Source organism: Parasteatoda tepidariorum, chromosome 4 (assembly GCF_982258835.1).
Source record: "Parasteatoda tepidariorum strain Cologne lab strain chromosome 4, Ptep-v5.0, whole genome shotgun sequence".
Lineage (NCBI taxonomy): Eukaryota > Metazoa > Arthropoda > Arachnida > Araneae > Theridiidae > Parasteatoda > Parasteatoda tepidariorum.
Window position 1 is genome coordinate 20,899,016 of NC_141758.1, and position 27,818 is coordinate 20,926,833.

General features: G+C 30.7%; 1 protein-coding gene across 1 annotated transcript in view; it reads right to left on the minus strand.

Annotated features, from left to right (window-relative positions):
* Positions 1–1,113: 1,113 nt before the first annotated feature.
* ttv (exostosin glycosyltransferase 1 ttv) overlaps positions 1,114–27,818 on the minus strand; it is a 261,890-nt gene continuing 235,185 nt past the window's right edge. Inside the window, exons 4-8 of the mRNA XM_016066575.5 lie at positions 20,996–21,250; positions 17,600–17,695; positions 10,380–10,469; positions 10,126–10,286; positions 1,114–5,780 (exon numbers count right to left, since the gene is read on the minus strand). Coding sequence (XP_015922061.1) covers positions 5,411–5,780; positions 10,126–10,286; positions 10,380–10,469; positions 17,600–17,695; positions 20,996–21,250 — 972 coding nt within the window. The 3' untranslated portion in view covers positions 1,114–5,410. The remainder of the gene's footprint in view (positions 5,781–10,125; positions 10,287–10,379; positions 10,470–17,599; positions 17,696–20,995; positions 21,251–27,818) is intronic.

Consider the following 27,818-nt stretch of genomic DNA (forward strand, 5'->3'; position numbering starts at 1 on the left):
GTCAACATAGGTAATCAAATTTCAGAGGTGGTCAACTTAGGTGATCAAATTACAGAGCTAGATAGAGATAGTCAACATAGGTTATCCAGTTACAAAAGTGGTCAACTTAGGTGATCAAGTTACAGAGCTAGATAGAGATAGTCAACATAGGTTATCCAGTTACAAAAGTGGTCAACTTAGGTGATCAAGTTACAGAGCTAGATAGAGAGTCAACATAGGTTATCCAGTTACAAAAGTGGTCAACTTAACAAGTTTCACTGTTAAGTTGACCACTAGTTAAAGTGTTTCTACTACATTTTTCACTTATAGTAAGATTTCTTAGGTTTTCATTTGAAACTTCCTATATCTTCTTGCAAACTGTCTAGAGGTGAGAACTCACGAAAAAGTGGGAAATAACAATTGTTTTGAAATACCATTTGGATTCTCTCATATTTGAAGGAATGAAAGTTTTAAAAAAATGTTTTTAATAAACCCTGTATTTTCATTTTTTTTTCTCTCTCTCTCCTTACAAACCACTTACTGAAGTGTATAAGTACATATTCTATTTACATCTTTAAAAAAGTGAGTTTTTAGAACACTGTGAAGTTTGTGTGCGCCTATTTTTATAACTATATTTTTAATTTTTTCTTATCTCTTTCCTAATAAAATTCTTTCATTTTTTTTTAACCTTCTTTCACTCATATTTTATCAATTTTTGTAAATTATATACATTCTAAATATTTTCAGCGAAAATAATAGATCCAGAATTGAAAAAAAAAAAAATTCAAATTTTTCAGTTTTCATTTTTTTAATTTTCTTTTTCACATATTTTATAAATTTTTGAAAATTATATACATTCTAAATATTTTCAGCGAAAATATTGTGAATAGATTCAAAATAGAAAAAAAAATTTAAATTTTTAGTTTTGATTACATTGATACTGTCCTAACTTTAGCAAAATAAAAGATTAAGGACTTTTGGCGTTTAAAAATTGAAGTATTATTTGTAGTTATTTATTTTTAAATATTTTTCAACTTATTCATTTTTTAAAAATAAATTTTTTTAGTTTTCATTACAGTGATTTTGTTCTTTATTTAGTAAAATAAAAGAATAAGGGCTCTTGGCGCTTAAAAATCGAAGTCTTATTTGTAGCTATTTATTTTAATAAAAAATTTTTACAGATAGAAAGATTGAAAAATACATAATAAAGAGAGAGTCTGAAAGAGACAAAAATAAATACAGAACTTCAATGACAATTCATAATTTTACACAAATATTTTGATTCTAATAAATCTTTGCATAACAGATTATGCTATTTGAATGATTCAAATTATTCTAATAAATCGAAATCAGAATGCAAAGCAAAAAGAACATTCATTCATAAAAAAAATACATAAATGCACGAAATAGCTGCTAATGAACAAAGCAGGAAAAAAAAAACTATGTATCAAATTAAAATAATCTAGAAATTTTTTATTCTACATTTAAAACAAAATATAAAATTTATTTTAGCAAATTAATGATTTTTTGAAAGTGTTTCAAACGTGTATATTTTGTAAGAAGCACTTTTGAAAGTTAATTTAAAAATCTTTCAGATTAAAACGTATTTAAAACTTGGGATATCGAAATTATTATGGGAATAACTACATTATTTAAAAATAAATAAAGAATAATTCAGCTAAAAAAAATAAAACATTGAATTCAGTTCAATTTGTTTAGTTAAATATATTTAATAAAATATATTTAAACAACTAGCATTTTGGTAGTTGGTTTGAAACCCCTACATTTTTTAAACAATTAAAATTTACATTTGATTTCATTAATTCTATAGTATTAAAATAAATATTTCATTTAAAAGAATTGTAAGAAACAGACTTCAAACCACTACAGTAGCAACAATTTTTCTCAGAAACAGCAATAATCACATCCTCTCAGCAAAAAATTATACAATTATAGTTTCTACAGTAGTTTTGTAAACAATAATACAATCAGTCGAACATTCAATAATTTATATACAAATTAAAGCTCAAAATAATGTGATATTTAAGAAAACAATGAAAGATTACAATATGAAACAGAAAATATACAACTATATCAAACTAAAAAAAAACATATATATTTACATAAAATATAAATATTTGTGACAATATAATATTCACATTAATATCAATAACTATAATTATAGGAACAATAACACTCTATGATCAACAGTTACAATAGAAACAAATTGTGATAGATAAAATATTTATGTTAGTAAATGAATTATTTAAATGCAGGTAAAGTAAAATGGAAATAAATTGTTGTTTCGGAAAAATGCTGAATAAAGAATGTAAACAAAAAGATTTTTTTTTTCTCTTCAGATATCACACTTTTAGAAACTGCAATTTTATTTATAACATTAAGATGAAGCATTGTAAAATGTTCATAAATATGAACTGCACTAGTTAAAATTATAAATCCGAATTAAACAATTAAAAAAAGATAGCTGCATTTTAGATGACATGTTGAGAGAAAATAAGTAAAGTAAATTCCAACGATCAAAAACAGTTTCACAGTTTTTAAAAATTGCCCAGCTGGAAGTGCAATCGCTTCATTGTACTTTGAACTAGATAATTAGCAATTTTAATTTTCAATAATTGATTAATTTACATGAATAAATGTTCAAATTTAACTTCATTTGAATTCCAATTTCAGCTTATTCTAATTCAAAATATTAAGTTTATTTATAATTGAGTTTTGAAAAAACTAGTTACATTATCTGAAACCTAAATATTAATGTAGGGCCGTAACTAAATTTAGCGAAATTTATGTTAACGTCATGCTTTACTAAAACCATTATGTTTTCCTTCCTTCAAAAAACTATATTAAAAACTTAAAATTATACTAAATGTTGCCAAAATTATGTTCCTAATTAACAATGTTTATACTAAATCAATCATGTTCCGAAAATTAAAATATTTACTTTAATAAATAAACACCATTTCAGGCAGAAGATTAAAATATGGAATAAGATAATTTCGACAGTATTATCGATAACGATAATTATCAGATACGATAACATCGTGAGTATCGATAAATTTCTTCGGGCAATGGAAATATTTCACGATCTTTTTAAAGAGATCCTAATTAAATTATAGTTTTTTATTTTATAATTTAAAATAAAATTCATACGAAACGATTATATTTTTTCAAGGCATGTTTTAACAATCAATATTCATGCGATTCTGTATAGAACTGATTACCGATTAATGGAAATTGTCAATATACTTTAATGATTTGAGTTAGGAAATTTTTTTTTATACATAGATTCTCGTAAACCGTAACATTGAATGGTTTGTTAAAGCTTTTTAGTGACAATAAAGTTCGATCAACTGCGATTTTGCTTTCTCCGGAATTCTTTTTTCTACCTCAGAAGTTATATTATCCCTCTAAGTCGTAAAAACAAATACCAACAACTAATGTGGTGAAAATAATTGCTCAGGAAGAAAATATATAACTACCAGTCAAAAAATAATAGATGGAATATAAATATTAATTGTTACAACATTATTTTTATAATCAAAAACCTTTATAGCTTTATCTACTTTTTGAAGGTTTTTATAATTATAATTGCATTAAATAACTAAGTATTAAGTTCAATATATCAAATATTAAGACAAAAACTATCACTTCTTTTAAATACTTTTAAAAGCACTTATTTTTTATGAAAATAATTAAAAAATTTTCAAAGCTATTTAATCACTTAAATTCAGTTTAAAAAATAGAATTGTCTGATGGAATTTGAAATGAAATTAAGAATTTTCTAATGGTTTAAATAACTCAACAATAAATTAAATCTGACACAATGGAAATTTTGTCAGATATCTTTAAATCTTAACACGAACAACGTTTCATATGTAAATGGTTTTAGTTAATTACAAAATAGTAGAGAATTAAAAACTTAAAAGAGAGTGATTTATATCAGTTAAAATAATTTAGGTTGATAAGTATTGAGTTATATGAAATATAAGAGAATTTTCAAAAACTGAGTTCAAACTTTTTATGTAAATTTTAAAAGTAACTACATAAATTCGGATTTAATTTATGATACATTCCATATGCTTGTATTCAATGTCTAGGACTTCTGGCAAACGATTTTTCAGAAGTTCAGCAAAATTCGTTGAAGTGACAAGGTCGAGATATGGATCCTTTTGATGATCTATTAAAATAATAATAGTTTTGAGTTTAGTATATGATTTTAAGAATAAATTAGCGCAATTTTTGTTTTCCATTTTACTCCACAAATATGAGCTGCAAGATGAGAACGGGTAAATTTTTCAATTTTTTCAATCGATATACGTTTGCAAACGCTGAATTTTACTGAAAAATGAACAATACGAAAAAGCATGAGTGAAAAAATATCATAAAATGCCCTGCATTTAATAACTAGTATTTAAATTGAATATCGCTAATGGTTCAAAAGTTATTAAAATTCGAAAGTCGCTGTATTTAATTGAAAAATGAACAATATGAAAGCGAATGAGTGAAAATAAATCATAACATGCCCTGCATTTAATAACGAATTTTTGAATTGAATGTCGCTAATGGTTCATAAGTTATTATAATTCGACAGTCTTTTCTTTTGACTGTAGCTCTTTGGATCATTTTTAATAATCTCATTTATGTATTTAAATAGTTTAAATATTTGTGACAAGGCAAAGAGTTTTGTAAAAAAAAAAAAAATAATAATAACAAAATAAAATTTACCAACAATTAATATCGAATCTTTGAGATCATAGAATATAGATGCAATCTTTCATTTTATAAAGCAAACAACAGATGCCGAAATCTTTTTTAAAAAAAGAGTTAATTTAAGTATTATAATAAGTTAGAAACCTTTAAAAAATGAGTTACTCTAAAGTCAATAAGTACAGCTTTTTCGAATTGAGAAAAATAATTTAAATGCTATGGCCGTGCAGACTAGCACTCTGATGTTTAACCACAAATAAAAATTTCATAAAGTCTAAGACTTCCTCGAAGAGTCTTGATAATATACACAAATTCAGTTGACTGAGAATAAGTAGGACTGATTAACCCAACTTCCTTATATCAGAGTTATCAATGGCACTTGTAATCTTCACTCGTAAAGAATTAGCGCAAAAACTGCTTCGCGGCCGACATCTCCCAGAAGGAAAAGAAAATCATCAGTACAGATCCAATCATTTTACTCACAATATTGGACGATTCATCGATTGGATTTACCTCAAGCCACGAAGATCTCCAGACCTGAGATCACGAGCGAGATCTCGCTCTTTGTTGCTCTCAATACTCTGGATGCATTGTGACGGTGGGACCGATTCGGCAACTTGACACAGTTGCCCAGGATCGGCATTTTTAAGTAGAAAGAATTTTAATTATTTTTTTTAAAAATATCAGTTTGCGTGGCTCTTTACTAGCTACCAGCTATTTCCATCTTACGATACTTCTTCCTGAGGTTCGATACCGGATCCTTGAAGAGGACGGGATCCATTCTAGTGTTGGAACGGACCAATGGCATGTAGCCGAAGATCTTTGAGAAGGCATTAATGCAAGTCTGTCTTTGGACGAAATGATCCGGGTCATTCCAGGGTGATGGATAACCGCGTCCACCGCCCGTCAACATGGTCTCTTTGTATTGTTTTCGCTGCGTCACTTTGATCGGTGGCAACCGCGTCACGTGACTGACTAGGAAGTTGAGCAAGATGTCTTCGCAATTCTGTGACTGGTCGACGATCTTTTGAAGTAAATGGCTCAAGTAGTGGGTGTACAAGAAGTGATAGTACCTAAAGAAAAAAAAATCAAATATTACACAATGAGTCTGTTGATAATATAATTTAATTCTAGATTTAAAAATAAACATATAGAACAAGACCTAGTTAAAAAGTTACTAGATAATTAGAATCAAAGCAAAAAAATTACAAAAGTAATACTTAAAAGAAATATATCACAAATAAAATAACCATTCCACAGTTATAATACACACGCATTAGGTTGAAGTCTGGAGATCTGGTTGGCTAATCCATTTGCCAACAATCTTCACGCCACAGAAAATCAACAACAAGATGAGCTCAAAGTTCCAGCCCATTGATAGTATACATGAAAAGAAATTAGGACCAACAGCGTGCCAAAAAATGCTATAACAGGGCTGCCACAGTTACAGACATGCCAACTGCCCCGGAGACGCCAAAATAATTAATAAAACGGTAAATAACTACAAATTAAAATTTGTAAATAATTGACTATTTTTTCTTGCTTTTTAAAAGGAAGAGTATGATATAAATACTGTAAAGAGGTGAATTATATAAGCCTACGAATAATTTAGAAATAGTGGTGGATAAAAATCTACTAAATTGAATTTTTAAAACCAAGAATCGCAAGTGATAAACTATCACTTTAAAATATATATTTGTTGTCCGGAGCAAGTTGGCATCTCTGCAGTTATAATACACACGCATTAGGTTGAAGTCTAGGTCTGGTTGGTTAATTCATTTGTCAACAATCTTCACGCTACAGAAAATCGACAACAAGATGAGCTCTAAGTTCCTGAGCATTGAAGGTACACATGAAAAGAAATTAGGACGGACAGCGTACCAAAAAATGTGATAATAGGGTTGCAAGCACACCAGCTAACGCGGCTCTTTTAACGATGATGGGGAGTGTACGGTCATTCAAGACGAAGGCAACTCAGACCATCGAATTTTAGAGGATTTATTGGCGAATATTTCTCGGATATCGAAGTTTAAGTACTGTGTCCCTGAATCAAATTTCAATATGCAGAATGTCAGAGATCTACTAACTTTTCTCCAATGTCCGAGAAATCAACCACTATTATAGCAGCAACGCTTTAATGGTTTGAACAGGCATCATGTTTGTCTGGACAGGAATTTGCACAATGCAAGTAAAGAAGCAGCAAGACTGATGTAAAGTATAGAGATGTCTTATAGCCCTATGTTTGCCATTTTAGAGTTGCTCAGATTTTATTTTAATTTAAGACAAATTGTGATCCATGGCGATCATTTAGGTAGCCAGTTTCTAGAAAGCCGCTTGCTATGACTGACTTGTTAGGTATTTAGACTTCAATTATATCAGGCATGTCTAAGATGCTTAAAGGACAACTAAAACTCAACAGCAAATCTCTAGTATCATCAGTTAAATTTATCGAGCCAATATGCGAGACGTTTATCATAAATCTAACTTTAGCTACGACCCCAATGCAGACAGAGATTATCATTGCAAAAATTCGGCATAATTTAATAAGAGGATTGGAAAATATAAAGTATTTAATAATTATAAACATTTTTTTTTAAATTTAATTTTTAAAGGAGTGTAGTGAGGATAGTTCATTTTGTAGGGCAAAATCAATCTGCAGATGCTAAAATACTTTGCACCGCCCGCCCTGGACTTCTGACTAACACCCAGAGCGTTAGAACAGCAATGCTGAAAGAAAGGGATCAACTGCTACAGGAATACTTAAATTGTCTTATTCCCCGCAAAAAATCACAACATGAGGACTGCCTATATTTTAGTATTAACAAAGAAAGACAGAACCAGGGTAAGTCATCTGCTCTGGAGACTTGTCCAATTCTAAGCCTATTCCTACCCTAAACATGATGGTCTCGCAATTTCTGGGCACAAGCATAATAAGTAATTATATAAACGTTTTAATAAGAGATAAAAAAATACTATTATAATTAACTTTTACCTTCGGCTACTCCAGTTGCAAGAGTAACTATGGATACCACGCTTTTGAATTTTTATTAAAAGAGAAAGCAATGAAAATATATTGAATTATTTTATAATAATTCTTTAAGTCCAGAAAAAAATTCGAAATTATTATTTTTCTTTTTAAATAATAGAAAAGTGCACGGATTTTTTTCCCTAGAAGATTAAAAGTGGCCACAGTAATCCCCCTGACATACGCTAAAATTAACCGTATTTCCCTCCTGCTAATAAAGTTTTTTGCCTTTATTACAAAGCGGAGACCTGTTGGACTCACCAAAATTATAGGTATTGGTATTATTTATTGGTATTGGCATGAGGTTGCAAATCCCAATTAAACGAAAGGCAATTTTTTATTTTTGATCAGAAGATAAAAACAAATACATGGAAGTAGATTAAACCTCCTTTCTGAACAATTAAATAATTGCAAACATTAACAAATACGAGGACAAACAGTTTTTAAAAACTTATAATTGCTAATATCTAATAACAGTATTCTATTCTTGTACATACTATTCTTTTTACAAAGCTTCGGCAATCACTTAAGCGAATTGGATTTTTTCCCCGACTGTAAGACAAAACCTAATTTTTTTTTCTTTCAACAGCCTATGTTCATTTTGATACAGAATCTGAATAAAAATAGCATACCACGCAATATTAAGCTCTCAAAATGAAGATAGCTCCTATACCATACAAATTATGGATGTTATCTCTTTTGTTCCTATAGGGATTTTTCTTTCTTCATTTGGGGGAAATTTTTCTTTTATCAATGCAATGGAGTATCGAGCAATCTATTAATGGTTCGTCAATTTCGATAGACTGTTCTCATTTTTTCCTCCACTCATTAACTAATTCGTTCTTTAATACAACTTTTGCCCTTTAACTATTTCATTATTGGTTTGCACGGTTTAAACTTCCATGGGTGAAAGGTCACGTCGCCTCATTATACGAGTTAATATAACGAGGAAACCTAATAAATATGCTGAAAATGCGTGGGTGTCACCTTTCCCTCAAATTTATGGGAGATGGGTTTCTGATAGAATGATTATCAATGCATTATATATTTGCAAGCAATAGGCTAGCTAGAAATGACATAACATTCCTAGAAGATAGCAATTAGTTAATTTTTAAATTGAGGGCAAGTAAAGCGAAACTCCTTAAAAACGACCTTTTTGTTAAAAGCATTTACTTTGTTTACAAATTAGTAAAAAAGAAAGTAACAAGTAAATAGTAAAAGAAAGTAAAACAAGTAAAAAAGAAAGACGAAAAAGTATAATATTGCCAGTAACTTATAACAATCGAGTTAATATAGTCCATAGGTAATTTTCAGGTATGTTCATTTTAAGTAAAATTAATCTTAAAATTTGTTAGAAGACTTCTTTAAAATTTTTTTAAAGAAATTGTACGACAATAACATCAAATAAACCTCCGAATTTTCTTCTACTTTCTTTAAAAGTTTTAGAAGAAACGTCTTGCAACATTTTAAGGGAAACTTTACATAAATGAATAAAATACAAGTAAAATTAATTCAGTATCAACTCGATTCTTATGAGTTGCATGCAATATATTTTATTTCCTACGTTTTCATGCAGAACCATAGATAAATTGTTTCAATTTTTTAAAATTGTTTAATTTAAATTTTTCTCGTTCTAGAGTTCGGAAACAATAAACTTAGGGAATATAAATGGATTACTTAAATAGTTAATAGCTAATTTCGTTATGTTTTTGGAACAGTCGGACAAAATTAATTTGTGAAATAAAACATAAAAGCATGATTTCTCAATCAGTAGTCTATTTTCTAGGCATGCTGAAAACATCTATAAAAAAATTTCGAGTAAATGAATTAAAAAAAAATGATTTTAAAATACTGCATTTAAAACTGAAGAAATAACGAGAAAACAAGATTTGAGATAAAACGTTAAATAGACAGCTTGTGGTACATTAGTCTTATTGTAAGTATATTAGTCTGATGGTAAGTAACTTTCCTTATTATTTTTATTGTAAATATCTGAAGATAGATAATTTAGCCATAAGGTTAGGAAAAAAAAGGTACTGGAGTAACTTAAATGAAGTTTAAACATTTAAAATAAAATATTTGGTGAAATTCGTGTCATGCGATATACCTTTCTTAAATAGTTTCCTGCTATCACAGTGTAAGGAATTACGAAGCGTTTTCCTAAAGTTAAAGTAAAAAGGATAGACCCTTTCCCTATTTCGAAGTGATTCATCTTTGTAACCACCAAGTCTGGAGAAATTCTTGTGATGGTTCGACAGTAATTAATTTTTTTGTTATCTTTCGGGTTCTTTTTTATTTTTGGTAAATTTATGTAATGTCTCGAACAATTATAAACAACCCTTATGACCAGTTTCAGATTAATATTAGAACAGCCAGAAAACCAATCTACATACCTGTGGTAGAAGGCAGCTCCAGTCAATACAATGGAATAGTCATTGGTCCACTTGGAAGTATAGCCCCAACAGCCCCTCCCATCATCCCAGAAGTGGGATCTTGCGGGATATCCCACAATCCTTTCCGGGAATGACTGCCACACTCGAAAAGCGAAGTCCAACTATAAGAGAGATAAACAACAAGAAATTCAATGACGAGATTAACTAAGATGAAACATAAGTGGAAAAGTAAAACAATTAATGTACTTTATTACCTCTTCAGTGGTGAGGAGGACATCTTCGTCCAAACTTAGAACTGCGTCGGTCTGGATCAAAGGATGAGGAAAGAATCTGGAACTGATTGTCTGCAAATATACAAAAAAAAATTTAAATTATAAAAATTAGAGCTGAAAAAAGTACAAAATGAAACATCAATTTTAAAGTTACAAATTTTTGAAAGAAAATTAGTGAATAAAACATGAATTGAATGCCATAAGCGTATAGCAAATTTTTACCATAGGTGCAAAGTTTTTGCCATACGTATAAGTGTATGGTAAAATTTTATCATAGGTAAAATCACATTTTGATCCTAAGGCATGTCTTTATAAAGCAAATTTTTGCCATAAGACTATGGCTTGCTATAACTTTTGATTAAATTTTTAAATTTAATCAATTATAGCAACATTTCTTCACAGTTTATCATACAACTATACATAGGGAAATTTATACATCGACAGCAATGAACAAGAGTGATTGAATGATAGTCAGTTTTCGATGCTTTTCACAATGATTATACTACAAGAATACTTACTTATAATAAGAGAAATTAAGGCGAGAGATTAAATTATTAAATATATGAGGAAGGACAGCAAATATGTAAGAAAGCCAAGAGGTTTTACCGGACAATACTCGGATAATTTAAATCTTAAATTAAAATTTAAGAAGAAAACAATAAAGGTGATATTAGTAAAAATTTTAATTTATCTTATAGATTTTGTTGGTTCTCTACTGTTCATTAATCCAAAATCAACCATAACATCAAATATGGAACACAATACCGTAGAAGGGCAAAAAATCTAAGATTTGATGTCAGCGAAATTCACTCAAGATTATTGTAGCTGCAAGAGCTAATATGGTTCTAGATTATTGAGTTGATTATAAAGTAACAAAAATTTCGAGTTATCGGTGTCGCGTGCATGCTTTGCCGTCCACTTGCCAGAGGTGGACATTCTTTGAAGTTGAAATGCTGTTGTATTTCCCCTTAATTTACCGCCATCTGTGGAATTATATGGTGTACCGCCATATAATTCCATACAAATTCTAGGGTTTCCATAGGCTTATGATGTCTTGCCTTAAGAATGTCATACTAATTTCTACAGCAACCATAGCCGCATGGTGTTTTGCTATATAACTGCCATAGAGTTTCTATGGCTACCATAGGCTTAAGGTATCTTACCTTGTAAGTTTTTAAGGGTGTCATAGATTACCACGGTCGTGTCTATGGTAAATTTTCCTAAGGGATGTAAAATAGCATGGTTGTTATTCGTTTCGGGGGGAAAGCACAAAAAATCACTCAGCTATATCCTTTAGCCAGTGATGTTGATTGATCGTGACAATACAATCTAAGATATGTTTACACTAGAGTCTACTGAAATTAAATATTAGGTGTCCCGTGTAACATTAAATAGAATTAAAAACAGATAGTGTGTGTAAGAGTACATGAAAATATATACAGAAGGCTCAGTAATTTTACAAATTGATACTCCTTTTTGCTCTGAACATTTATTTTATGTTATAACCAGCGTTGAAAATCCGACCCGAATCTGAGTTTACGACTTTCAAAAAGTTCAACCCCGTAGGTTTTGGTATGATATAGTAATTTTTCAGGTTTCCGTAAAAAATAAAATAAAATACAATTTTGCCTTATTATTCCCTGCTTTTTAGAGTCAAAATAAAATTCCCTTAAGAAATGATATTTCCAAATCTGCAAAATCATTATTTAATTATGCATTTTACATGAAACATAAAAACATAATTTGAATAAAAAAGTAAAAAAATTTTTTTTTAGTTATTTTGGCAGCTAATAAATTCACACAAAAAAAAATTAATTTAAAATAATTTTGCTCAGTAGCAAATAAATTCGCTCAGTTATAGTAATGTAAAAGAATTGTGTGAGGTAATAGCTTTAAAAAAAATATGTTAAAATAGTTTAAATATGTTACGAAAATAGATGTTAAAAATTGTTACATACATTTACAATTTAATCATAACTATACAAACAAAAAGAGAAGTTTTTAATATAGTACTATAATCTTTTAAGACTATTTAGAATTAAAAATAACTAAGACTTTCAAATTCAGATAAATATAATACCAACTAATTAAATTTGCGTAAGTTTTGATACGTTATGCAAATCTATAGCAATTACTTAGTATGAATAATACAACAACATCACGAAACAATTTCTAAAACTAAACCGCTTACTATTCTTTTGCGAGGGATTTGCAGTTTTAAAATATTAATCTGTCTTATAGTTAACACCCACGCCAATTCAAACAGAAATACACTTCCGAACTAAGAATTCACTCGAAATTCAAACCTACGCATTGTTGCTGAACAAAGAGATATGAGAAAAATAATTTTAGTTCGCCTACGCGTTTTAAAACAAATCCAAGAAACAGAGACAATCAGAAAGAAAATATCAATTTAAAGCCTTCTCAAAATTGAAGAAAAAACAATCAGACTTAGGCATTTTCTTTAATCGCCAAATAACGAAAAAAGAATTTTAACTCCCAGCCAATATTTACTTCATTTTCATATCGTTCTAAATGACAACGTCAAAAGAAAATTAACCCAATGAAAGAAGAAAAAAAAAAGGCAATATATTTTAAAGAAAACCGTCATTACTTTTTTCCTATCTCGGTGTTTTTTGGCGACTGATTACAGAGTGTGGGGAATGGATATTTGAAGGGACGGAATATTACGCCAAGATAGAAAAGATAAAAATATATTATTTACGTGTAAGGGATTGTTGAAGGTGAAAAAGAAAAATGGAGGAGAAAACGTTCTTTAAAGTATAAAGAAATATTCTAAAATGTCTTTAAAGTAAACAAAGCTCCTTTCTAAAAAAGGATAAGAGGTTTTAGAATAAATAAAAATTTGTTGGAAATTAATATGTATTAACCTTTTTTTAGAAATGAAGAAATCTTTTGGACAGACTTAATTGGCAAAAGTTAATTATTAAAATCTGCGAAACGTTCGTTTTTATACACGAAAAATTAGGAAAAGTATTTTAGAAAGGAGTATTTGTAAACCACTAGACTTTTTATACAAATAACTCAAAACTCAATTACATTTCATAATAGGAGGTAAAATTGTTACTAACTTCTTTAATTTGTTATTATCTCAAAGAGAATAATTAAGACAGAAAAAGCGTTTTTATTTGTCTATTTAATTCAACAGGTTTCCACTGAATTACAGAAATGAAACTCTCTGTCTTTTCCAGGAGAGATTCAACAAAATTACAGATTACATTATTGCTATTTACAGCAAAGCATCACCGGAAACATAACTCTAATATCTGGAAAGCAATTAAACTCAATTTTAATAGAACGCATGTCAAATAATGCATTTTTCAAAAAATAAAATTTCAATAGGTGATGGTTTAGCATGTTTATTTTAGAACAGTGTTTTCCAATTTTTTCGGACATGTAACCCAAAACAATTTATCTTCTTTTGGGGGAATCCCAAGACTTTATAAATAAATTAAAACATTTAATGATTGAAATATTAATTATTTTGAAATAGTGACGGCTGATCGGTACGAATTCCGCATCTGGCTCGCACCGACCTTAGTGCTAACGTGAAATATCCTCAGTGCTGGACGCATCATGGACTAGAGTCCCTGGTAAAACCCCTTAAAGAGAGGACACTGTGAGCGCAACAACGAGCAAATTACTTGTAGAAAACGGATCAGTCCCCTTACCGTCAGGCTAACTGCGGGAAGTTTTCGTGGTTGTCCTTTCCAAGCGATGCAAATGCGGATTAGTTGCCTCAAAATAAATAAATATATAAATAAAAAAAATCTTCCACAAAGAAAAATTTCTTCCAATACTTGATGCAGGAGCCGCGATGGCTCAGGGGATAGAGCGTTCGCCTTCCAATGCGGCGAACCGGGTTCGAATTCCAGTCGATACGAAATCCGCATCCGGTTTGCACCGACCACAATGCTGACGTGAAATATCCTCAGTGGTAGACGGATCATGGGTTAGAGTCGCCTTGCCGTCAGAATAACCGTGGGAGGTTCTCGTGGTCTTCTTCTCCATGTAACGCAAATGCGGATTAGCTCCCTCAAAAAGTCCTCGACGAAGGCAAATTTCTCCCAATACTCGATCCAGGAGTTCCTTGACTTCTGGATTGGGTTCAAAATGACAAGGCTACGGAGTTGAACATCAGTAGTCGTAAACCCATAAAATTGGGTCGGCTGTTCAACGACGGTTATAAATGCTTCATTCAGGAGTGCCTTTGTCATCTGGATTATGTTAATTATCCTGTTATGTTAATTAATAATTGATTATTAAAATTACAAGACAGTTAAATATTGGTTGTATAACTTTAAAATTAAACCGAGTGTTCAACGACGGTTATAAAAAATAATAAATGAAAGAAGTACATTTTTCATAGCATCGCTTTATTAATACTATTAAGTCAAACAGTTAGATTAGTAGGTCTGATGGAACGGCATGAAGTCTTCGAATTTGATTTTAATGTATGTATAAACTGAATTTACATGAGCTAAAACTTGGTTTTCACCGAAATTAAGACAAGAAAAAAAAGACTGAAATAAACGTTGAAAATGGTTATTAGAGAAACATATTTAGTCATTGCTAAATTTAATTATTTTTATTCTATCCAAACTAACTAATGAAATTGTTCATAAATGTGTCCATTTCATTATTTATTCAATATATTTTGGATAAGAATTTTTTTTAATTTTTGCTTTTCTTTCTTCACAAGCATAATAATTAAATAATGTCATAAAAATAACTTATATATTATAGAAATAATAGTTAATTAACTTAATTACAGGCTTAGAAAATCGTATCTGGTAAAATAAGTCCTAGCTCCCAGAACCCTTGTAGCTAAAAAGCTAAACACCATTTGGGAACCCTTGCCTTCAAAATTCACAAGATATAAAATTATATATCTAAGCGACAGTTGCGCAGAAACCGGGAAAAAAGTTACCGTTTATGGTAAAATAAGCCCTAGCTTTCAGAACCCTTCCACGAAACCATAGGGTTCCACGGAACACCATTTAGGAACCCTTGCCTTCAAAATTCACAAGATATAAAATTATATATCTCAGCGACAGTTGCACAAAAACCGGGAAAAAAGTAAGAAAACAATATAACATATAAATGAAAACATATAAGTAAGTATAACATTTAAGTGAATTTCAAAATTACAAGTCAATAAATATAATTATATTTCATTTAAAAACAAACCAACATTTAATTAAGTTCTTTTTTTAAAGAAACTAATAAAAACTTGAAGATGAACGTTGTTCTTAGCCACAATTGCTCAGCTCAGAAAATTCTCACTAAATTGCAAGATCTCCAGATTGGTAGAGCCTTCTCAGTTTCTAAGCAAGCAATCGCCTGAAAATTTAATATCAAGAATCGGAAACAGTAGAGAGGGATATTCCACAGAATTCGATCGGATTTATCGAAGCAAGAATCGTCTTCTGCGGCGAAACTCAATTACGCGAGTACTTTCCATCGCTTGGTCCACTTCGGATAGCCAATGGCAGTAACGGTCAGCTAATGGGCTTTGGACAACACAGAGTGGCCATTAAGGCTTATACATCCAGAGGCGGGAATAGCTAAACAAGTTGATTTTGGATTCTGATACGGAAACCTTAGGAACCGTATCAGAACAATCGAAGAGTCGATGGATCATGCAACGAAATGGATATTCTCCTGAGAGGTGCAATTTCGAACTACATTTTTTTTTTTTATTCCTTCTTCTCAAATATGTTATAAATCAATAGAAAGTACCCGGATATAAATCATCTTTTCTAGATTTATGCTGGAGACGTGATAAATTGAATAGAGAATTGGGCAAAAAAGGAGTTATGGTAATAATAACAGCAATAATAAAATTAAAGAGTACAGTGCAAAAAAAACCCGATTTACCTGAATAACTTCAGATCGGATCGCCACGTTTTTAATGAAGTTTGAAAATTCGATTTCGTAGGAACTGTTTGACCGATTTTACTCAAATTTTGCAGTTTGCCATGTAAAATTATAGTTCTGAATGATGTAAAAAAAAACCTTGCAATTCAAAATTTGTTTCAACTAATAAATAAAATAATAAAAATAATAGATATTTATGAAAAGTTATTTTTTGTATGGAATTATCTTTGAAGAAAGAAATGCTATCAAAAATTTTTCGATCAACTTAAAAAGTTCTCGAGACATTTCGAAATACCCAAAAAGTAGAATCACCATTAAGTAGCCCGAATTCTGAACCGCTTTTTTGACCAAACTATTGGGACCATATTTCTCAGATGGCAGCTACTTCAATATTTCGGAGATCAGAACTACGAATCTGTCGAAAAAATGTACGTTCATTCTGATAAAGTACGTTTGTGACTTAAAATATCGTCTGCTCTAATAAATTGACATATTTGAGGTCACCATCTGGAATTATTAAGATGGATTCCTAGAACGTGAAGATCCGATCATTAAATCAAAAGTTATTCCGAGTGGTTCTTTTTTTTAATTTTGTGCACTGTACATGTGAATCTTAATTTTGACATTATAATAGTAGGGGTTCCCAAAAAGTATTTCGAAAGATTTTATATCACTCCACAACTAACTGTAAAACGTACTGAAAATAATGGACAACCCTTAAAAAATTTTTGCAATTGAGGGATATCAATTTAAAATATAGAGCATACAAACAAAATTTCCAAATCATATATTTAGGTGCTATTTTAAAACACATATAGCCTTCGGTTCTTGGACTAAGACACCATAATAGCAATGAGATCAGCATTGCACAAGGACTGCCATTACTATCCAGATAAGCTGGTTTCAGAAATGAGTTTAAGCTTATTTTCAGAGGTTCGAACCAGAGATTAAATATATCGATTAAGTCTAAAATTCACGAAAATGTAATACATGATATTTGAGATAACATTGATCTTACATTATCAAATTCACAAAAATATAGGATATAATATTGATGTTAACAGCAGCGGTCGCCATAGCAACGCATGCGCACTGTTTACTATTACTCTTGAACACAGTTGAAAAGTGTGATGATGTCCAAATGTGGTGCGCACGCCATCAAACCTAAAACAACACCCATTTTGCCAATGGGTAAAATGAATACTGTATCATCACAGTTGGTAATATTTTAAAACCTTACAAAGTCATTTTAAAAGTAAATTAAACATCAAAGAAGAGAGAGAGAGAGAGCTGTGTCTCACCTTATGTTGTGCCTGAATGACGTTTATGGGTATTGGGGATGAAGGCCACTTCACAGAAGATGCTGGTACAGTCTCACTATTCCAGATGACAACAATCTGAAAAAAGACAAGTGAAAATTTAATTACTTTTATTGCGAAATAAGCATATTCTACTTAATTTATCTAGGAAAAAAGTTTTATTGAATACTTTTTAAAAATTAAGTTTATTTTCATTTCGGAAATTTACTGTTCGCTTGTAAGGAGAACTCCTCAAGTCACACCTCACTTGCCGTGCTGGCGTTTACTGTGGTTACAGCGACTGGCTCCTGCAAATCGGGACGTGGGGTTTACAATTTCGTATTTGTTTAAATGGAAAGAATACTATGCTTTCTTCAATTCTCGCCTATCAGAAATGGCGTTATAAAAAGTTTACATAGCGGCACACAACTTCATAATTTAAGCAGGGAGTTCTCGTGATTGTTGGAGAGTACCTTGGAAAAACTCGAGTTATCATACTAGATTAATAATATAAATATCTATTCTTTGATCTGAATTTAGGTGAAAGCGATGTTTCTAAAGTGGAAACCAACTAAAGTGGTAGCCAAAACTATAAAATATCAAACTTAATCTAACAATTTGTGATGTTTAAGGAAACATTTTGTGAAACAATACAATTTTTAGGGAAAGTTTGATAAAATACCTCTCCCTTGCTACGCCACTGAAAAGGGTTAGATAAACTGTTTGATTACTTTTTCTACAGAATATTTTCCCGCCAGGCTGCTAAGGGATGCAGTTTCAGGAGATGGATGGAATCACGGTCTTAATTTCCAGTATCATCAATGATATGCTTTTAAAGTATAGAAGGGAAAAAAAAGAAGAAAAAAAGAAAACAAATTCTCAAACGATGACAGGAGCAAGAAAAAACAACAAGCAAAGGAGCGAAAAAGAAAATATTTTATTAGGATAAGGTCAAATAAGCAACCGTATTTATTTAAATAAGATACATACCGGACTGCTAATTCTCAGGGGAAAAAAGTAAAACTAATATTAACAGTATTTTATTTTTACCGAAAATTAGTAGTCCATCCCTTTATGTAATTTTAAATATATAAGGTAATATATAAAATAAGTATATAATATAAATCCATCTCTTTAAGAAATTTTATGCGAAGAGAAAAAAGAAATTACATCAAATTTAGAAGAAAACACATTCGGTCAGCCAGTACATTTCAAGACATAAAAATTTTAAATATTTTTATTTATTGAAATAATGCAGCCTATAGAATAATGTCTTCGAAAAATTATTTTTTTCTTAAATAAAACAATCTCTTACATCTAAAAATATCCTTCCTCCACTAACTATTCAGAAAAGTTTCTTTAACCAATGGAAGACGAATAGCGTTCTTCCACCGCCGGCGTTCGAATAGCCGACTGGGGATAATAAATCAGTCATACTTCAGAGGATAAGAATAATGTTAGCTATAACAGGCCGTCATCCTCCACACCTCCCCATAGAATGTCCCCACAATTAATCGAGAACAGTATAACAGAATTATTCACATGGACAGACACAGACAAGAAAATATTCATCAAATAAAATACATAGATAAAAATACTCCTCTAGTTTAAACATACTTTTTTATTAGGCTTTATTAAATGCAGTACGTTATGTTTCTTGGACTTTTAATTTTGGTAGTAAAAAGGTTTAAAAATGGTTATTAATTTTCATTAAAATCTTCAGTCCAACATTACATCACCCTACCATGCCAAAGCACCTAGCCCCATTTTTAGGGCTCAATCTTTTAACGACCATTGTAGGAATGACATATAATTTTGACCCTGATCAGGAGACGAGGACAGAGCCTAAGCTGGTACCCCTTTTTCCAAACTTTCACACCACAACCAACGAGTGTACTTTTAGCCTGAACAGATTTAGCATGCATCTCGCTGTTTATATATTCCGGGTGTTTTGTCGGCTATCAGGATCGAACTCACTACCACCAGCTCTGCAAACAGCGGTAAGCGATGCCTTAATCAACTGCGCCACCAAAGAGCTAGCATATGGTGGGTGTTTTTTATACACCGCCCTTAACCCTTTCAGGAATAACGAATTCGGATTGAAAATTTCAATCAGATAGGACATTAGCAAGTGCTACTTTAGAGACAGTACTTACCAAGTGCAGAGACATTCTTTAGCTTTTTGTTTAAAGAGTAGTGGTTGCCGAAGATATAAAAATAATTAGTTTTAAATTTCTAGTGGTTTGTAACATTTGTTGAATTAGAGTTGCCAAACTTGTTACATCGCACTAGAGACGGTTAAAAGTGTTTTTTTTCCAGGCACTAAAAGCAAGGGCTAATGTTCAGGTGACTAAATTTTGAAGCGAAACCATATATGCCCTCTACTTTGACGTAAAGAATTATCTGAATTTGAACAGTTCTATTTCTGTTAATACTCTTTGAGCCCAGAGAATGCACCATTGGAGTAACTTTCTGGGCATTAGAAAATTATACCACAAATGCTATTTAATTTTAAAAATCGTCAATTTGGTAAAGATTTTTCCGCTTTGATACAAATTCTCAAATCAGTGAATCTTACCCCATTTCTGCGAATTCTTACGGCCCAGATAATGAAGCGTTGGAGTGATTTTTTAAATATTAAAATTTAGATCACAAAAGCTATTCAATTTTACAAAATTGATGCTCCTTTTTCATATTGACGTTATTCACCATTTCAAAATTAGCATACCTGGCTAAAGATTGATTTAACTCAACCTAATAGTTAACCTTGACTGCAACAATGTGAAGCGTTACATATGCTTTCAAATTTGGTTTTCTTTCTTCAGTATATCTTTAATTTGCCAATACTTTTAAAGATTGAAACCCTTTCTTCTAGTTCTTTCTAATAAAGCGTAAGATGATCTTACGACAGGGACTACTATCTTTTTCCATGGAAAGCGTCATCTATCGGTCGAAATGTGAACTATTTTCATTGCAGATTCCGTTTTCAATGATTCATATTAGTTAACCATTTCATCAACATAGTCTACAAAAACGGACCATTTTGATCTTATACTGGATACTTCTAACCACAATCCCCCTGTATATTAATTTTTCAATATAAGAAGTTAAAAGGTGCAATCTCTTTAAATGACAAGCTACAGCAGTTTTCAAAAATTATTACTTCTGTATAATTATACTGAGAGGGTGTGGTGAAGAATATTATTACAAAAATTAATACGTGCTCGCTGCTTTATTGAACAAGTGTATCAGTCAGATCTTATTTTAATTAGTTGATATTTTGATAAACTGCGAACTTTGGAATCCAATTCATCATCGGTTCCACACTTTCATTAAGTAATTTCGCCATACACATTTCAAACAAATTTTAATGAAGTAAAATTTTGACTAAACACTTACTCTGGCAGCATTGGCGGATTTGGCGACAGTTTTGACAAGTCGAATAAGGGGTGATGAATGTGTTGAGGGCGTTGCCATGGATACATAGATGACGGCGGTAAATTTGGAATGAGGAGATGCACCTAGGTGATTCAGGTAAAAAGGAAAATCGCGCAACACATCAGAGAATTGTGGCAGTGTGGGAAGGGCTCCCGGATGGCTATTCCAAACATAAGAACTCCGCTGAAGTGGAATTCGAACTCTTTCCCTGATAATCTGGAAGAAAGAAATAACATACGTAAGCACTTGTGTAAAAAAATGTCCGATTACGATAATTCAAAAGATAATGACTTCATCATAATCAGGATGCATAGTCAAATTATTCAACAAAAAATAAGCAACTATAAGCGCTTTTCAAGCACTTAAAAATATATCATAATCAGCAGGGTTTTGACAATTGTCGGTTTTATCTTGTTTTAACAGTCATGTCAAAAATCATGAAATTTTGAATCATGTAAAACAAATGACGTTTTTATACACTACGGACTGACAATACGCCGAAATAGATTTGGGTTGAATTTGGGAACAATGTGAACTGTGTCCTTTTGCATAATTCAAAGCGAAAATCAACATAGTAAAGGAAAAATCTCATTTTGAAAAAGGGAAAATTAAGCACTTTTTAAAAGCACCCAATGAAAAAGCACCTTTAAGAGCTTTTAAAAAACGAAAATAGAAAATAAGCACCTTTAAGCACTTTTCAAAAACGCTACGCACCCTGTTAATGGTATGAGACAATGACAATAAGGCAATGGCTTTATTTGTGGCATCATTGGTGCCATTTTGAAAATGCGTATGAAACATGAAGGTTAGTAAGACAGAGATGCCAACTTGTTCCGGACAGCAAATATATATTTTCAAGTGGTAGTTTAGCAATTGTGATTCTTGGTTTAATAAATTCAATTTAGAAGATTTTTATCCACCACTATTTCTAAATAATTCGTAGGCTTACATAATTCACCACTTTATACTACCTATGCCATACTATACCTCATATAAAGCAAGCAAAAATTGTCAAATATTTGCAAAATTTACTTTGTAATCATTTACCGTTTTTTTCATTATTCTGGCGTGTCCGGAGCAGTTGGCATCTCTGGTAAGAGTTTGAGAATAATATGTGTTTGGTCAGTACATTTGTTGAAATTCTCTATTTGTTAAAACTCTCTCGTCTGTACTTAAAAGTTCCGTGTATGGGTGGGAAAAAAAGAATTTCAAAAAGGGTTCCGCGTATAGGTCACAGGGGTTCTGAGAGTCTATTTTTTTCCTTTCAACCAGTAATAATTTTTGACATTTATATACATCCAAAGAATAATAAAATATTAATAACATACGATTATCCTTCGCAAGTAAACAAATAAGCGTCTCCCGAATATGGGTGATGCGGCAGTCAACGTGTTAATGCTAGAGATTATCAACAATGTCTCACTAATTGAAACAGTTCAGGACGAAAACATTCTGATCATATTTTAATACGAGAGATTATAAACACTCGTTCACTAATTTAAACTGTTTATGAAATAAGTATACCGATCACATTTTAATACCTACAAATACAAAACACTGATTTCACGCGGAATACGGAATGCTCTGAAATTAAACAAGAATAATATAAAAAAACAAGAATTAAAGCTGGTTTCCAAATTATCAATTAAAAAAATGTTTTTTCTTTCATAGTAGCATTTCTTAAATGGTCAGGAAGGAAAAGTTTACATTTTATATATATATATATATACACATAAGTAGTCAATACTAGCAACCATAACATTAAATCCACAAAAAAAGCATACTGAAATATACGAACTAATTCACCTTTATAGAGTAATAAAATCGAGAAGATTTTGACTTTTAAAATAAATTTACTTTAATATAATGAATATTTAAAAAACAAACTCAATGCATTCCAGAATAGAAAAAAGTTTTAAAGATGAATATATTTAAAAATATCGATTCTCCAACACTCACATCAATTGAACATTTATTCATTTCTTTACTTGTACTTCATGACATAACTTTTCCGATCCAACTAGGCTACTTTAACGTTCGCAAAATTCAATAAATAAACCGCGCAAATAACAGCGAGCCTGATTTGTAAAACAGTTTTTAACAACACATTCCTCAAAGGAATTCGAAAACTTTGGATGAAAGCCACAATTTCCACTTCAACTTTGAAAGGAAAATGAACCAAAACTATATTTCTTATTAGCAATTTTAAACAAATATTGAAAACTTTTATGCATCAATTTGCATATAAAACTAACGGAAAAATTTTTATAAAGATAAAAAAAAAAAAAAAAAAAAAAAAAAAATACATAATAGACAATTTAGAAATTAAAAAAAAAAAAATCCTAAGATTTTAAAAACCTTTGAAATGCATATATAATTTCTCCTAACTTTTCTAAAACTCTTCAGATCGTAAAGAATGAATAGGGGGGGGGGCAATAATAAACAAGATTTTCATTCATTTTACAAAGAATTTAGCAGGAGAAAAAATTTATAGAAAGTTAAAGCCGCTTTGCAAATGCGTCTATTACACAAAAAAAAAAATTTTTTTTTCTTCTTAAATGCATCTTAAAAGAATAATTAATTCAACATTTTCTTACTTCCAATAGTTACGCAATTGTTTGAGGAAATTCTTTTTGAGTATTGTAGATGTTATTGTAATTGAATAAATTAAGAATGATATTAAAACGATAATAATAAATAAATAATCGCAAGAAATTGAAGGGGTAAGATCGTTAAAAATCTTCGTTAAAAACCTGATTGTTCCTCACGACCTCTACATAGCGCGCGGAAATGCATTTCACCATGTTCTGCCCCTCTCTGCCACTATGGTATTTATTGCGGTTAATGACTTGCATTTTTCGTTGTTTGATCTTTAAAAAAATACATATTAAAGGTAGTAATTACGGAACATCCTGTTCATCCATCACCAAAGCGTTTCATTCTTACGTCTAATGAAAATGCTACACACGAGTCTCCAAAAACCCTTACTAGTTATATCAAAGGTTATTCCAGATTTTTTGAGAAAATAGGGTGATGTTTTTTGCATGCTTGAAAATAATTTTCGTATATTCAATGAAATAGGACCTTAAGTTCTATTTTAGTGAATAAACGAAACCGAGGTTCTGTTTTTGTGGGATAAAAAGGATTCGTGATGGGTTGTTTTGTGGATATAAGGAGTAGTGGTATTGTTGTCCATTACGGCAGAGGGGGTGAGCTTGTTCTTGTTATCCAGTGGCACCATCTATGGCTAAGAGTTCGACTGCTGTCACACCCATACGTGACACTCGTTTATAGGGCCGACCCATTCACAAACCCATTCCACAGACCGTAATTTTAACCTGAACGATCAATCTCCAATTCAGTACCCCCAGAGGTATTGATTAGAAATGGAAACATGGAGGACTTTGTGACCCGACAGATTTAACGTGCACCAGCCACCCTTTACTACATGGTGAGTCTTCGGCCGGCTAGATTCGAACTCCCGTTCTCACAAACATTAGTTCAGCGCCCTACTAACCAGGCTATCCCGGTCACAGCTGTAGTATTAAAATTATGAATTAAAAGCCATATGACTTATGAATTAAAAGCCATATGAATTTTTTGAAGAGTCAATTTTTAAAATAAAAAGTATTGTGAAGGGTTTTAAGTTAAGGCAGAGATGCCAACTTGCTCTGGACAGCAAATACATATTTAAAAGTGGTAGTTTATCAATTGTGACTCTTCATTTAATAAATTCAATTTTGTAGAATTTTATCCACCACTATTTCTATACAATTCGTAAGGTTATATAAATCACCACTTTATTTGATAACATGTCACGCCATACCTTTCAAAAAGCAAGCAAAAATAGTCAAATATTTGCAAAAATTACTTTGTAGTTATTCACCGTTTTTAAAATTATTTTTGCGTGTCTGGAGCAGTTAGCATCTCTGAGTTAAGGAGCTATTTTAGAGATAATTTTTTTTTTTAAATGATCTGTTAACGGTACCAAATTACTCCTAAAATAACTCTTATATCGGGGAATATAATTATAAATTTTGAAAAATTTCAAAACAAATAAATCATTTAATAGATCACATACAAAATTTAATACAAATACTATTCTTAAAATTTAAAAAAAAAAGCCCATAAAGACTAGTGGAATAAATTTTCATATCAGTTTAAAATCGCTCGTCGAACAAAATAGCGAATAGAAATATTTTTCTCTCTATTTCCTTATCAAACTTAATGTGCGCAACGTAACTTCAAATAAAATCACGCAAACAAAATAAAAAGATCCATTTAAGATGAAAAAAAAAATTCTCTAAAACGAAAAAGTTGAATATTTCAAAATTAAAAATCCTAACGAGTTTTAAAAGAGGAAGGGGGGAAAAAATCTCTGAAAAGGTTATAAATTTTTTCCGGGTTTTCTAAAACTCTTTAGGAGAAAAAGGGAGAGTTGAGCAAGGTATGAAGGGGAGAAAAAATAATAAATGAGCTTTTCATCCATTTTGGTGAAAAATTCTGGCAACAAAAATGCTAGGAGTGGGAAGACCTTTTACAATTGCGCGAATTTATTTATGGTCTAAAAAGAAATATTTCCTTTTAGATGTTAAAAGGGAGGGGAATAGCATCTTCTCTGGAATATTTTATTACTTAAACTTTTTCCCCTTTCTTAGTAAAAGTTAAATCCATCTCCGAAGATTTCAGTTAAGACTTTTATGAATGCCTGGCGTAAATATACACCGAAGATCTATTTTTAAAGCGAGAGCGATGCACCGATGTATATAAAATGATTAATTATTGAAAATGAAATATTCAGGTTTAAAAAGTGGAAGAATGCGAACGCCTCCGCCTTATTGGTTTAACCCGGAAAGAAGTTCAAAGATTAAATTATCAAGACTGAAATATCAAGTGGTTTATAAACGATAGGGAAAAATTTATCAGGTTTAAAAAGTTATTTATGGGACTGAAGGCAGCATTCGACAATAACGTAATTTAAAGAATTTCTCTTCTAAGGGATTTCCCATTAACGGTGTTTACACAATATTTCCTTTTTTTTTTATTAAAATATATGAATAATGGATTAGGAATTAAATTCTTAAAAGGACTTAAAATTAAGAATTAAATATTTGGTTCATGAAAAATTAGGTCATTGAATTTTTTCTTTAAGCTCTAATTTGATCTAAATTTTGATTTCTTCTAAATTCTTATTTGAAATCTATAAAGAATACAATAAAATAGCAAGAGCTAGCGTACCTTGGCATTTAGTGCCAGCAATTTTTAAAGGTTTTGGAATAGCAAGCCTTTACAGCGAGAAAAGTGTATGAACAATTCGGTGGTAGAGTAGCCTGGAGAGGAAACTGACTTATATATATATATATATATATATATATATATATATATACACACACACAATACCGTCGTTCAACAGTTGACCCAATTTTTAGGATTACGACTACCAGTCTTCAATTCCGTAATTATATATTTTATACTATTGCGTTTCAGACTAAAGAAAAACACATGCGAAATTATAACTGACACCAGTGATGTTAAAATAATTGTGGTGTAGCTGTTGTGGCTCAGGGGATAGAGTCGTGTTGGTGCAAGGCAGTGATTCTCAACCACTGTGCCGCGGCACTTTTGTGTGCCGCCAAATTCTAAAAGTGTGCCGTCAAATATTAGAAATGATACAATAAAAATTATAATGCTTTTTTTTTATTACGAGTAAAGTTTAAATTAAAGAAAAGTGTATATATATAAAATATAATATATATATAAATATTCACATTTAATAATTTTTCCATGCTTTAAACGTGAGAACATCTTTGTCGGCCATTGTCTTGTCTCTGACAATCTTAAAATAAGAAGGAAGTGCTTAAATTGTGATTGACAATTTTAAGAAATGTTGAAATAAGTAGGAAATTTAATGATTATTAAAATTATTAATTAACAAAGGAAAGATAGCTGAATAATAGCTTTCAAACTGAAATAAAAGCTAATCGTTAAAGTAAGCTATGCAATACAAATTAACAAAGGATAACTAACAAAAAAAATAAGCTAACTATTAATAATCAGCAAAAAAACCTGTTAACATGACATCACAAAAAAATAACAGTTAATAGCTATAGAAAACAAGCTAACAATTAATAACTAGCAAAAAAAATAATAACTGTTACTAACTAATAAAAAATTAGTGGAAAGAAATAATTAATCCCTTAATAAACGTGCTTTTGTAGTACATATTTTATTTCACATTCAAAATTATTATCACAAACTATTTAACACAGTGTATTATTATAGGTATGTAAACAACTTTTAAACTAATTTTTTTCATTGTGTGCCGTCAAATTTCAAAATCGTTAAAAGTGTGCCGCCCCCCAAAAAAGGTTGAGAATCACTGGTGCAAGGAATAGTGAGTTCGCTTTCTCGTGAGGTGAACCTGGTTCAAATAGCAGTCATGGCTAGTCGACACGAATTCCGCACCCGGCTCACACCGACCACAGTGCTGACGTCAAATATACTCAGTGGTAGACACGGAACATGAGCTTGAGTCTCCTTGGCGTCAGGCTTTATCTAGGCCAGTGATTCTCAACCTTTTTTGGGGGGCGGCACACTTTTAACGATTTTGAAATTTGACGGCACACAATGAAAAAAATTAGTTTAAAAGTTGTTTACATACCTATAATAATACACTGTGTTAAATAGTTTGTGATAATAATTTTGAATGTGAAATAAAATATGTACTACAAAAGCACGTTTATTAAGGGATTAATTATTTCTTTCCACTAATTTTTTATTAGTT